Below are 13,629 nucleotides of genomic sequence, written 5' to 3' on the forward strand. Positions count from 1 at the left end.
TGTATTCAAGGCCTGCTCTGGCTCCCCGCCCCTCTTCAAACCTTTCTGCCCCTACAGCACTTCTCAAGAAGTGCCAAGCTCACCAGCACAATTGTAAGCTTGAAGAGAGAGAGAGAGAGAGAGAGAGAGAGAGAGAGAGAGAGAGAGAGAGAGAGAGAGAGAGAGAGAGAGAGAGAGGCCCTTGAGAGTGGCATGCTAGGTAGGAGGAGACAAGCCCAAATAAGACAAGCCCAAATCAATAAAAATACATAGCAAACTGAGGTTCTCCCCCCCCCCAAAAAACCTGGCTATATGTCCGTGATACCTGTATCTACAGATGGGAACTTTGTGTTGTAGATGAGATAAGATTACAAGACTCATCTTATCATCTTACCTGAAAACATCAGCATGTGCTGGAAATTCCAGCTGATCTTGTGCCTTCTGCCCAGATTCAAGAAGAATGAAAGAGGGTAGATGTGTGCAGCTCTTCCCAGGAAAACAGCTATCTAACAGCACCTTTTGGTTAAGGATCCAATATTGTTATCTATGCCACACTATGATCAGGTAGTTTCTTTAAACCTAGTGTTCTGTTCCAACCCTGGAAATACCTCCCCCCCCCCCGTTCTTTCGAAACATGCTGTTATGTGGCTCTGAACAGGTAAAGCCAGTATTTCTATACTGTAACTATTGCTCCCTTACAGCTGTTTTTGTGTGTGTTTTTAAGGGGAAAAAAGGGGGGCAGCCCTTGCTTAGCAAGCCTCCAGTACAGAGAAACCTGTTTGCTGCTATTCTGTTTGAGGCACCCTAAAGCAGGCATCCCCAAACTTCGGCCCTCCAGATGTTTTGGACTACAATTCCCATCTTCCCCAACCACTGGTCCTGTTAGTTAGGAATCATGGGAGTTGTAGGCCAAAACACCTGGAGGGCTGCAGTTTGGGGATGCCTGCCCTAAAAAGAGAGAGTTAAGAGTGCACTTAACTCCCACATGGCTTTCCCTGCTGCTGAGTCAAACACACTCAAGTGAAAGTCTGTGTCACATCAGCACTGGTATGAATACAGTGGTACCTCTGGTTATGAACTTAATTCATTCCGGAGGTCCGATCTTAACCTGAAACTGTTCTTAACCTGAAGTACCACTTTAGCTAATGGGGCCTCCTGCCACCACCACGCAATTTCTGTTCTCACCCTGAGGCAAAGTTCTTAACCAACGGTACTACTTCTGGGTTAGCAGAGTTTGTAACCCAAAGTACCATTTGTAACCCGTACTGGATTCATATTGAACAGAGTCTGTCACATTAGCATTCATATGAGGAGTAGAAACACTCACTCCTACAGGGCAAAATTCCTCATGTGGGCACTTTCCTCCTCTTAAACCTTCACACAGACAGCTTTTGAGCTGTTCCGTAAGGCCAAACAAACGGTGCTTAGAGGAGATAAAACAGAAGAGGAAGAACTGGAGTGGTCTCTTCAAAAACAAGGAACATTCTTGCTCAGCCCGGATAGCTCAGTTGGTTAAGACTTAAGAGCGTGGTGCTGATAACACCAAGGTTGCAGGTTCAATCCCCATACGAGACATCTGCTTTGCTGGGTCCCTTCTTCCAACTCTGCAATTCTATGATTCTTACTCATGAACTGTGCACATATGTGTGAACCTTACCAGGATCCTCTTCACTCCTTACCTTTGGAAGCTGCCTTTTAGTGAGTCAGGCCCATTGCTCCATATAGTCTCAGCATCGCCTACAGTAGCTGGTTTTAGCTCACCAGGGTTTTAGACATGGTTGTCTCCCAGTTCGTACCTGGAGAGGCCAGGGATTGAACTAGAGACCGCTTGCCCATTTCACACATGTTACATGGATAAAGCTGCTTTCCATTTCTTAAGAAGGCCAGCAAAAACAAGAAGAGGACAAGAACGTCCCCCCAGCCTTGGCTGTTTGCTCAGGGAAAATTCAGTACGCTAGGGTATTCCACTGTTATTAACATTCATTGTACAACTTAAAGGATTTTAAGTTATCATTGTACTGAGAGGGATTTTTTAAAAAGCCTAACATAAGGTTTCCACATAATATTTTTGTAACGATATAACAAGGGGGCCAACAGAGAAGTCTCAGGTGTGCCACCGAATCAGTGGAAGGTTGAGTGGAAAGTACCGTCAAGAGGAATTAGGTTGCAATTACCTCAGAGAGCAGAGCTTCGGGTTACAAGGAAGACATGCCGTGTGTGTGTATATGTGTGTTTGTTCCTCATAAGGCAAGTGCAGCAAGAACTGGCTAATGGGAGGGTCTTATCTCTTCCCTGACCCACCCATTTTCCTCTGCACATGTCTAATTCTTACTTGTTATTTGCACCTCAGGTTCCCAGGCTCTAAGCCCCAGAAGTCAGTCTAGCTGAGAGAGCAGTATTCTTACCATTGCATTTGCAGGAAAGAACTACTAGACACACAAGGTGTTAAAGGCCTGTTTTCTCCCTATAGATGCACAGGTACCTGTTGGAGGAAGCAGGGCTTCCCCCCTTTCTCATCCAGTTTTAGTTCCTTTAGCTCAGCTGCTCCAAAGATCGCCCCCCTCCCCTTTCAAGACTGGCTTCTCAAAAGTGCAACACCGCCGAGGAACATGTTATAATGCAGAAGAACCCAATAAAGGATACGAAAGCTCCAATGATGAAAATGGGGCTGAATATATGCTTCTGGAAAGTGAAGAGTGCTAAGCCCATATAAGAAAATATGAAGTTCTCAGCCAGGAAGTGCAGCACTTCAAAGAGCTGGAAAGGAAGTTAGGGAAGGGGGAAAAAACCATGAAGTCTGCCAACTGAATTCAACGCAATATACGTGTCTTATCAAGAGGAAAACTTGCTTTTCAGAACAGCCTATTCTGAACAATCTAAAGCAGCATGCACAACATACATTGTAAAGCACATTTCACCCCCTCTCCCATAAAATCATGGAAATGGTAGTTTGCTGAGGGTGCTGGGAATTGCAACTTGGTTGTAAACTACAGTTCCCAATTAAATACCAAAAGGGCATGCATGCAGATAGCTGTGTGCACACCTTGTTTTTGTTTTTAAATTTCTCTGCCTAAGAAGTGTGCAAAAGCACAGAGACAGGCAACCGTAAATCCAAGCTTTTAATGCACTCTTATTAGCCTGGTGAAAAAGCAATGAAAGCAACTAATTTCTCAGCACACACTTTTCATATTGCTGTCCAAAATACCTTCCCTAGATTGTACTAATCAGACTTGCAGGTGCAGGAATACATAAGACCCTCCCAATTGTGCATTTCACCTAATCAATCATTCATCAACTGTGAGATTAACCATTTCTACCAGGTATGAGCAACCTTCATTCAAAATGAATGAGGAGGATCATGCCTTATTTTATATATATTTTTAAAAAATCAAGAAAGCAAAACTAAGAAGACATTTGTTCACCTGCTTGGTTCGGCTTCTTGATTCAACAGACAGATTATTGTACGTGTAGTGAGCTTGTGTGATTCCACAGAACAGGACAGATACGACACCTGCCAAGAGAAACAAAACACCAAGAAGCATTAGGTAAATGCAGACATCATCTCCTTTCCGGCTTAGTATTCATATCAATCTTCTTTAAATCCTGAAGCATTAAATTCCGATAAATACTTGCTATCTTTGTGGGTTATCTTTTCCAGTGAGCCTGCCCTGTGTTCCAATGAGAAGTAACGTGGCTTAATTCTGCATCAATGCTTTGCCATCTGTACTGGAAAGGTAGTCCCATAATTCCATGGGTGCAGGGACTAGGTCAGACATAGGCAACCTTGGCTCTCCAGATGTTTTGGAACTACAACTCCCATAATCCCTAGCTAACAGGGCCAGTGGTCAGGGATCATGGGAGTTGTAGTTCCAAACATCTGGAAAGCCAAGGTTGCCTATGCCTGGACTAGGTTCTGTTAACTTTTAGGTGGGGAAAATCATTCTGCACTCTCCAAAGGCAGGCAGGCAGATACAGTATATACTCCATGATTCAGTCTTGCTGCCAGGGTTGTGCCTCTTATTTCTTAAGGGTTTGCAAGATTAAAATAATCTCTCTTGGGCATGTTTATATGGAGAGATCAACCCCCAATGGGCTTGGCATGCAAGGGCTTTGTGTGAACTTTATCAGCACTGGCCAAGAACTGGACGGCCAGCAAATCATTTATTTATATTGGAGAAATGTGAGTAAAACCAGGATGGCTCAGTTGGTTAGAGCATGGTGCGGAGAATGCCAAGGTTGCAGGTTCGATCCCCATATGGGACTGCTGTGTTGTGAATCTCTCTGCTATAAAGGCAACGAGAATAAAATCTACAGCTGGAAATCCAAAAAGCCGTGGAATTGCTCTTTGCCACCCAGGGTTTTGTGAAAAGCAGGCCCCTGACTCCATACTACATTGCAATCCTTTTTTAAACTGAGGGGGACTATCAAAAGCAGACTGAAGAGCAGATCCCGATGCCATACCACAAGGTCAAAGATCCACTGGATCCAAACCTGGTGCAGATCTATAAAAATCCTATATTAAATTTAAAAAAATAAAGAGCACTCCAACCACCCAGTCATCTGTTGACATTGCAGCAACGAAGTCTTCACTTTGCAAAATACATTAGAAAAGCCATTTGTGAAAAAACAAAGATCTACAAAGAGGACATGTAACAGCTCCGGTCATTAAAAGGAGTTCCATATCCAGTAAAAACGCATGACTTCTACAAGGAGATATACAAGGACATTTACAATGTGAAGGCAATCTAGTTTCAAGGGCCAAAAGATACAGAACTGTCTATCGTATGTTCATCACTCGTTTCCATGTTACGTTTTGCCAAGTAGATTACGCCAGAAATCAAATTCATATTATGCAACTTCTTAACATCAGCACGAGTATAATTTGAAAGGTGACAACATGAGTACCCAATATGTTCCCAAGAATAATAATAATACCAATTACTGTATAAGCACAATATCTATTCATTCCAGAGCCTGTTAATATATCAAAGCATCTTACCTGTAAAGCCACAAGCTTCAGCCAGCAAGAACGTACTCCAAGACATCAGGAAAAAAAGTGCGGTCTCCAGTAAGGGGAAGCAATGCAGTTTGGTGAACTTTGTTACGTGATTATTGTGTTAAGGAATCACAAAAAACCAACAGCATTAGATATTTTCTACAAAGGGTTGAATGTGAGGCGTTAGTTCTCACATGATGGTACTGGGCTCCAAATGCAGACCGCAGATTCTCCCTGACCTGGCCAAGTTATAAACGCTTATAAAGTCAGAGCTGGGTATTCACCTAAGCCCGGCGTAAGGAACCTTTGGCTCTCTCCAGATGTTGCTGAACTACAACTCATATCATCCCTGGTCCCTGGCTGTGCTTGCTGGGGCTCCTGCAAGTTGTAGTTCAGCAACATATGGATGGTTAGTGGTTCCCCACACCTGATTTAGGCAGCAGCCAAATTCTGATCACATCAATTTGGCTTCCTTGTCTCCCTCTAGGGCAGTGCTTGCCTCTCTTTTTTTCACATCCCTATTCCAGCATTCTTAGGATGGGGGACTTTGCCTGCAACTGACTACCTCCAAACTGATCTACTTGTAAAACAAAGTTGTCTATATTTCAGTGCAGTTTTCTAGTATGGTGTTTTGTTTTTAATGGCACGACGCCCTCTTATGATTCTACAGGCAGAAGACCTGAAGATTGTAGCAGATAAGAGGAAATGCTGCTTTCACCTGGGAATGAAGTCAAAAGTGAGTGGGCATTTGCAAACCAACGAACAAACAAACTGGGAGCATTCGACAGAAAAAGGATATCAGAGCTGTCACAACTCCTGTCACGACTCCCATCATGAACGAGCCGCTAAAGATTCCAAGGAAAACGCCAACAGATTTAAAAAAGGCAGCTGCATCAAAAGCATGGATGTTTCCTCCCGTGGGCTGATACGCTACAATAGAACTGCAACGGAGGGGACAAGAAGTAGCAATGAGTAAAATATTGATCCCACATAATTCTTCCTCCTTTAGTTATCTTAGGAGCTGCATCATTCCCATCTATCCTCCCAACCACACTCAAATGATCTGGAAGCAAATGCAAAAACAGCTGTCTTTCCAAATCTGATTTACAAGACTATCAGGAATTGGTTCATTTTGTATTAATGGTCTTTCACATAACACAACAAAAACTCTTAATTTTCTTTACTTACGAAGATAGTACAATAGCAACGGCATCATTCAGAACGCTCTCTCCAAACAGCAGTGCATAGAGGTCAACATCAGCATGAAGTTCGTTAAAAATTGCCAATACAGTGACTAGAATTGGGAAAAGAGAAGAACAAGGCACTAAAAATTGGTCTTATTGTATATGTGATTTTGAGCAGGAAAGAAACAGTTCTCTGTCGACTTATATTGCAGTGAATGTTATCAAGCTATAACACATCCATGAAACCAAAGGTGTTTAATACAGGTTGGCAGTTGGTGAAAGGTCTAATCAGTACTTGTTTGATTGTTTTTTAAAAAGAGGTCCCGGTATTTTTATCTTGCTGTAGATGCTGCGAGTGTCAGCACAAAAATGGCTGCTATAGGCAGCCATAGCTGCCAAGTTCTCCCTTTTTTTAAGGGAAATTCCCTCATGCTGAATAGGCTTCCTCGCGAGAAAAGGGAAAACTTGGCAGCTATGTAGGCAGCAGAATAGAAGGTGATAGTACTCAATACTCATGAGTAGTGATGTGAGGTGGTGAGAATATTCTCCGGTTCTCTGCTAGAAAATTCTCCAGAGAATATTCTCCACAAACTGTAAATTCTGTGTCGTCTGTTGTTGTTGTTTAGTCGTTTAGTCGTGTCCGACTCTTCGTAACCCCATGGACCATAGCACGCCAGGCACTCCTGTCTTCCACTGCCTCCTGCAGCTGGGTCAAACTCATGTTCATGGCTTCAAGAACACTATCCAACCATCTCGTCCTCTGTCGTCCCCTTCTCCTTGTGTCCTCAATCTTTCCCAACATCAAGGTCTTTTCCAGGGAATCGTCTCTTCTCATGAGGTGGCCAAAGTATTGGAGCCTCAGCTTCAGGATCTGTGTCGTCTACACAGCTGCTTTAGATTAATGAGGTACACACCTCATTAATCGAGAATATTCTCCAAAGTTTATTCTCGAGAATTTAACATCACTACTCAGGAGTACAACCACACACACAAAAGTACTGGGTTTCCTAAACATTTATCCAAGGCCCAGTTCCTACATTCATTCTGCATGTGCTCAAGTTATCACAAGGCAACTCAGTACTTTGTCAGTTCCCACATGGGGAACATTTAGTCAGCAAACAACCTCATGTGGAGTCGAGACGTCTGGCATTACCTCACTGAATACATGGTAAACACTTACTAGTTGCCACAAGGGGGTATTGCCTCCGCAATAGTGCACCTCTCCTCTGCCCCAGATTTAAAATGTGCATAGCCATGTTGGTTCATTGCAGAGGGGGGAACGGGACAATCCAAAAGCTACACTAAGGCCTTATTAGGACCAACCAAAAAGCCATGAACAAACTTTTGAGTTGTCCAGAATTCTTCACAAAGTTCTATAGAATTTGTCAAGAATGATATGCAATGAACTGCTGGGGGACCCGGGGAAGTCCCTTACTAAAATGAGAAAAAATGGAATGCATATGTTGTTTTTTTCTTTTAACTTTTCTTTTTTTCTTTTTGTATTTTTGAATATTGATGTTATAATAATGTATAATTATATGGAAGTTATTCTTTTCTTTTTATAAAACTTAATAAAAATTATTTTTTTTAAAAAAGAATTCTTCGCAGAGTTCTGTATTAAACCAAATGGCATGGTAGGGGGTGATGCTAATGGGGAGGGGTTTTTAAAACAAGGCAAGATGGTATTGCCCCCTCCCCAAAGTGTGTAATTTGTTTTAGAATGGAATGCGGGAGTTGCAGCAGGCATAATTAGATGCACAATGCACCCTGGAATATTGGGACAAATATGAGTGCGAAAGATAATGTTGCTGCTTCTCCCCCCCTCCTCCAATCCTCTCCCTGCAGCCCATAAGAAGTCCCAGAATGAGGAGGCCATGATGAGGTTATTTATAAATTGCCTCAGTTTCCACAAAGGGTCATGAATGCCAATGGCTCCTCCTACATGGGTCTCCTCATGCTTATCTGACAGTGTGGAAAGAATCCATACAAGCAGATTTCCACATTGTTAGGGATACAGAAGAGTTCCCCCTCCACCCAGGTCTATACAAAGTATGGGTGGTGAGAGATAAGGAAATGCTTGTATCACTACCTCTGCAGGACTGTTTTTGGCAGACAGCCACACTGCAAAACCCCTTGTGCATTTTTCTCCTTTCATGCATTTTTCTTAGCCATCTTACCCAGCTTTTAGGCTCTCAGACAGGAAATTTATACTGCATTTTTCTCATATATATATGCCATCAGCCACACTTCAATGTATGAGGAATACCACTTTTCCTATAGATTTTTGTAATGAGTTTATACTTCAGTCTTCCAATTCTTACGCCTTAGAAGGGGGAAAGACATTTCTGTGACATGGGAAAGATCAGACGTAATTGCCTAACACTATTTCTTCAAGGTGGCTCATCCTATAAACAACAACAGTAAAAAAGGAAAAAAAGGTGTCATAAAGACCCCCAATGGTTTTAAAAGCTGAAGTCTATACCTGGATCAGTAGCAGATATAATGGCTCCAAAAAGGAGACAATCTGTGTAGTAAAACTTATCAGAGAGCTGTCCCACCAGCTTCATTAGCTTTACAACACCATACATAAGATTCCTGGGAGGAAAAAGAAAGAAGAATTCAGCGAAGCATTTCAACCAGATTGTTCTGGATTTTATATATATGTGCAATAGTTTTTAATTTATCATTTTTACAAATTACCCTGCCCTTCATCATGGCATCTCAGGGTGGGTTGTGACGAATTTTAGAATAAAATATTAAAATCAGTTTTAAAAGACATTGCATGAGTTTCTCTTTGAACTGACTTTATTACTGATGACAAACACGCAAACCAGTGCATGCATGATTTTTTGAGAGGTAAGAGATTACAGCATCTGTATGCATCTAACATATTCTCATTGATCTTGCTGGACGAGCTAAGGCACAACAATGGGTGATGAAGAGATGCCAAAATTATATCCCACGAGACTAAATGGTTATCTCAAAACTCAACTTACCCAATGATGAAACAAGAGACTGCAGTTCCTAGGAAAGCATAAACCAGAATAGACCCCAAGTTTCTGAAGAAGTGCCTCTGTAGAGGGGGAAAATGGGTTAGTCACAGCCATATAGAAGCAATGCTTCTATAACTGGGCCATTCCATTGTCACGGGTGGGACACTTGGACCATGTTTTTTGGTATTCACACATGTGTAAGAATGTAAATATACATAAAAATTAACAACCAAAATTTGAACTATGTTCTTAATAAGATACTGAACATTTTACTAATTTTTTATTATTTTTATGGATATTTTTGACAATTTTATTAAATGTTAAAGTATTGTCACGGGTGGGACAAAAAAAGGACACGGAGCTTGAGATAAGTTTGATTTATGGAAAAACTCTGTGAGTTGGGAGGTGAATCAATTATAAACTCAGCATATCTGTTTAAATCAATGTTTATTGGTTACAACTATGCAATCAGAAATTTAGGTTAAGAAATTTAATGATACAAAATTAAGGAAAAAATGCTGTCACGGGTGGGACAATGAAATGTCACGGGTGGGACGCGTCTGGCATACACTTGATTTAACATACAATTAAGGTTGTTAAAAATGGAATAATTACAAAAAAACCTTTTGCTATTACTATACTTACTATCTACTATAGCCTACAAAGTATAATGTTGTATTTACTAAAATTAAAATCTATTTAAAAAATATTTTCTTCTAGTCCATCTCTGGGCCAATTAACCACTTTCAAACACATCTACATTTTCAGTAAATTCATAAAAAATGTTCCTTCTGACTCGTTTAACATTAGGTTGGGGTAAGATACTAAGAATATGTTCAAACTGCACATATGATATGTCTTTTTCATCAACTTGAAACAGCTTTCCAGAATTGTTAACTGCTCGCATACACATCACCTTGACTTCTCCATCATCTTCAACATTACTTTGGCATATTGCAGCATATCTATATTTAGTAGGCCTGGTTCTTTGTCTTTTTGTAGTTGTTTCAAATTCAACTAAAACATATGTCCCAATAGTCACTCCATCAACGAACGGCTTCACTCCAACCACCGGCACATCTGTTTCATTTGTACAACTTGCTACACCATCTTGTTTTTCTGTGTCACTATCAGAATCTCTGTAAACATCAGAAACTTTTAACTTGAACAGTTCTGTGAAGACTACGTGGGTGGACTTTTGAAAAGAAGGTCCATAAACTAAACTTCTTTTGTCTTTAGCTTTAAAAAAATGGTTGGACTGCACGTTTGGAATCTTCCTCACCAAAGTCCAGCGCTCATCTAGCATCGCCATATTTGCACTGATATCAGTAGGTGTTAAAAGGACAAACTTCACTCTCGGTACTGCTTTTTCAGCACATTTAACAAAATCTGATGCTGAATTGATTACTACTCTCCTTTGTTTCACTGCATTCCAAACTGCTTGCTTAGTTAATCCACCAATCCCATCCACGGCACCCTTGCCGTGGGATGTAGCAAAAAAAAACCATTCCCCATCAACACCAAAGTCTTCAGGCATAAAACACAGATTGGACAGTGTGTACTTATTTTTGAACTGACCAGCACACCCATCAGAAAAGATTTTGACCTTTGTCAGTCTGTTAAATTCTTTCTTAAGTTCTTCAATTATGGCTTTTAGGCATGCATATACTGAGTATTTGTCGTGGGTTAAGTGATCCGAAACCACGGCAAAAGAACGTACTTTGCCTTGAGTCCAAGCGCAACCAGTAAATACTGTGATTTGGTTGTGGGTCCAGTGTGCACTTTGGATTTCATCTTGCGATGTTGCCAAATAGTTTTCAGCAAAATCCACTTGAAGAATCACCTCATCATCAGCTACTGTGTCCTTCATATTTTTGAAAGCTTTAGCTTGTAATCGCTTTACAAAGAAGTGCTTCTTAAATTTACTAAATTGATTTTGTAGCTCATTGACAGCTTCTTCTATGGTTCCTTTTGCTTCAAAAACCTTAGGCCGGCTAGAACAGTCATCTTTCCATTGCTTCCAGAAAATCTCAGACGACATGTTTAAGTCTTCATCAATTAGGGTGTGCAAATTAAGTACACACTTTTTGCATTCACCATTCATGCACTTTTCATTTTCCAAATCACAACAAGTAAGGCTCAAAAGATCAGAATGTGTGGAAGGAAAAAAAATGTCTTTCCTACTTATGGCTTCAATTAGGAAATTGAAATTAGCGTGGTATTTGCAAACGCAAACATTGTGTGGCATTTGAGAAGCTAAGTCAATATTTTTAGGCCTCAGTTCATAAAATTTTGATTTGCTGATTTCAACTGTTGGGTTATCAATCTTAAATAAGGCATAGGCCTCTTGGACTGTCATATTCATATGCCGCTTTTGGATTTTGATTCTTTTTCCACTTGTTGGATCTTTAATAGATTTGACATCCTTAATTCCTGGTGCCTGCCTGCTAATATCATCTGAATTATAAAACTCATGGACCTTTGCGATATTATCTTGTGAAATAATAGAACTTTTGGTGTTCTGTTTAGGGCTTTTATCAAATAGTGTTTTTGACGCTTGAGGTGAACTCTCATACACAAGCTTTCGTAACACGGCTATTCTTTTCCGTGGACTTAATGGCAACACTCTTTTAACTTTGGTAACAGCCTTTCCAAGAGATTGTGGGCATTTAAATGACCCAATCTCTGGAATAGTAGTGTCGCCAATTGGCCTAGATTCTTTTTCTTTTATCTTTTGTCTGTACTTTCTTTTGCGCTCAGTTTCTTTCCGTCTGTATTCCATAAGTGATTTTGCAGACAAATTCTTTACCAACTTCATCTTTTCTCGCCTCTTCTTATCTCTGACCCTCTCCTTTTCTTTGAAGCTTTCACATTTGTTTTTATCTTGTTTTAGTTTTTCACGCAGCTTTCTCATACGTTCTGCAGATGTAGTCTTTCCCATTTTGTGTATTGATTCAAAGGTTATATTATCTGTATTACTGTATGTATTCGCATTAGGGTAAAGTAACGGTAACTGCCTTTATGTTCCAGAAGGAACAGCTACTATTGGTTCATTCAAGCAGCTGCATTTGGCTCCTTAGTCTTATTGGTTTCCACCAAAAGGCAGCTTTGTGATTGCTTGAGATTGTTCCCTCCAAAATGTATCTCTTTCTAGCTAGTTCCCCTCTCCTCAGTCCCTCAGTCTTGTTTGCCAGAATAAAGAATTATTACATGAGGAATCTGTCTCCTGTCTGCAGAGAGCTGAAATCACTTGCTGAAATCACTAACTCAAGCTACAACAGTTAGCAACCTAATAAAATAAGCTGAAAACTGTCACGGGTGGGACAGAAAAAAATTATTAAAATTTCATGGTGTTTACATTAATTAACTGCATTTTTATTATTGATAGGTGTGTTATACTCTAATACATACTCCCACAATAAAACAAACATAACCTATAAATTAGTTTTATCACAAAATAAACTTTTGTACCTTTTGCTGTCACGGGTGGGACACTGAAACAGCATCCCATTCAATAATAAAAATAAAATAGAAATAACTTACCTATTTAAAAATTTTCAAGTCCAATGTGTAGACAAAGTTATTCACTTTAATAATATACCAACAATGACAACCACAATTTTTGTTTATCTTTAAAAAATAATGCCAACCTAAATGAACAGAATTAAGCTACACAATCAGAAAAGTGATACTGAAACTTCAAGCTCAAATTTCTCATGAAAAAAATAATTTCAAATTCTTTTTTCCTTTGGAATATTGAACTTTAATATGTTTAGTTAATGAAACTATAAGTAAAATAAGTATATTTTAAAAATAATTTTTTTCTTATCAGGCTCATTTTTCACGGAATGGCCCAACTCTAAAGGAATGCAACACTCTCAGTCCTCTAGTTAAGTCACATTCTATTCTGAGAACAGAAAAATTTCAACTCTACTGTGCGATCCTTCTGAAATATAGGGAACATTTCAAAAAACTAAGCCGATCTTTTAAGACAGGCTTCCTCAAACTCAGCCTTCCAGATGTTTTGAGACTACAATTCCCATCATCCCTGACCACTGGTCCTGCTAGCTAGGGATCATGGGAGTTGTAGGCCAAAACATCTGGAGGGCCGAGTTTGAGGGAGCCTGTTTGAAGATCTTCTGAGGAGACCCTGCTCATTACTCCACAACAAGCAGTTTGTTACTTGGTGACAATGAAGAAGTGGGAATTCTTGATGATAGCACCCACTTCTGTGGAACGCTCTCCTTTGAGCAATTCATGAGGCAAAGTCAGCAATGATCCTTAAACACCTCTTAACAATTTTCTTTCCTGGACTGTTGGTTAGAGATTTCTGTTATAGGAAGTGCCATAATTTTTTAATAAATATTGGGGAGATTGTTATTAGTCTTGTCCAAGTCATATTTTGATTTCACATACTTTGGGGCTGCCGGGTATAAATGGCTCAGGCTGGCCATCAAATCAAGGCTCAAAACCCCAG

General features: G+C 40.2%; 1 protein-coding gene across 3 annotated transcripts in view; it reads right to left on the minus strand.

The window, feature by feature from the left end:
* Positions 1 to 13,629, minus strand: part of SLC9A7 (solute carrier family 9 member A7) — a 54,016-nt gene that overhangs the window by 16,998 nt on the left and 23,389 nt on the right. For all 3 annotated transcript variants that reach the window (XM_088668670.1, XM_088668669.1, XM_088668671.1), the window contains 8 exons: positions 9,156 to 9,232; positions 8,642 to 8,754; positions 6,164 to 6,269; positions 5,775 to 5,916; positions 4,979 to 5,084; positions 3,402 to 3,490; positions 2,623 to 2,736; positions 374 to 485 (listed from right to left, as the gene is read on the minus strand). In XM_088668670.1, coding sequence (XP_088524796.1) covers positions 374 to 485; positions 2,623 to 2,736; positions 3,402 to 3,490; positions 4,979 to 5,084; positions 5,775 to 5,916; positions 6,164 to 6,269; positions 8,642 to 8,754; positions 9,156 to 9,232 — 859 coding nt within the window. The remainder of the gene's footprint in view (positions 1 to 373; positions 486 to 2,622; positions 2,737 to 3,401; positions 3,491 to 4,978; positions 5,085 to 5,774; positions 5,917 to 6,163; positions 6,270 to 8,641; positions 8,755 to 9,155; positions 9,233 to 13,629) is intronic.

The sequence above is a fragment of the Zootoca vivipara genome, chromosome 4 (genome assembly GCF_965207765.1).
Source record: "Zootoca vivipara chromosome 4, rZooViv2.hap1.1, whole genome shotgun sequence".
NCBI lineage: Eukaryota > Metazoa > Chordata > Lepidosauria > Squamata > Lacertidae > Zootoca > Zootoca vivipara.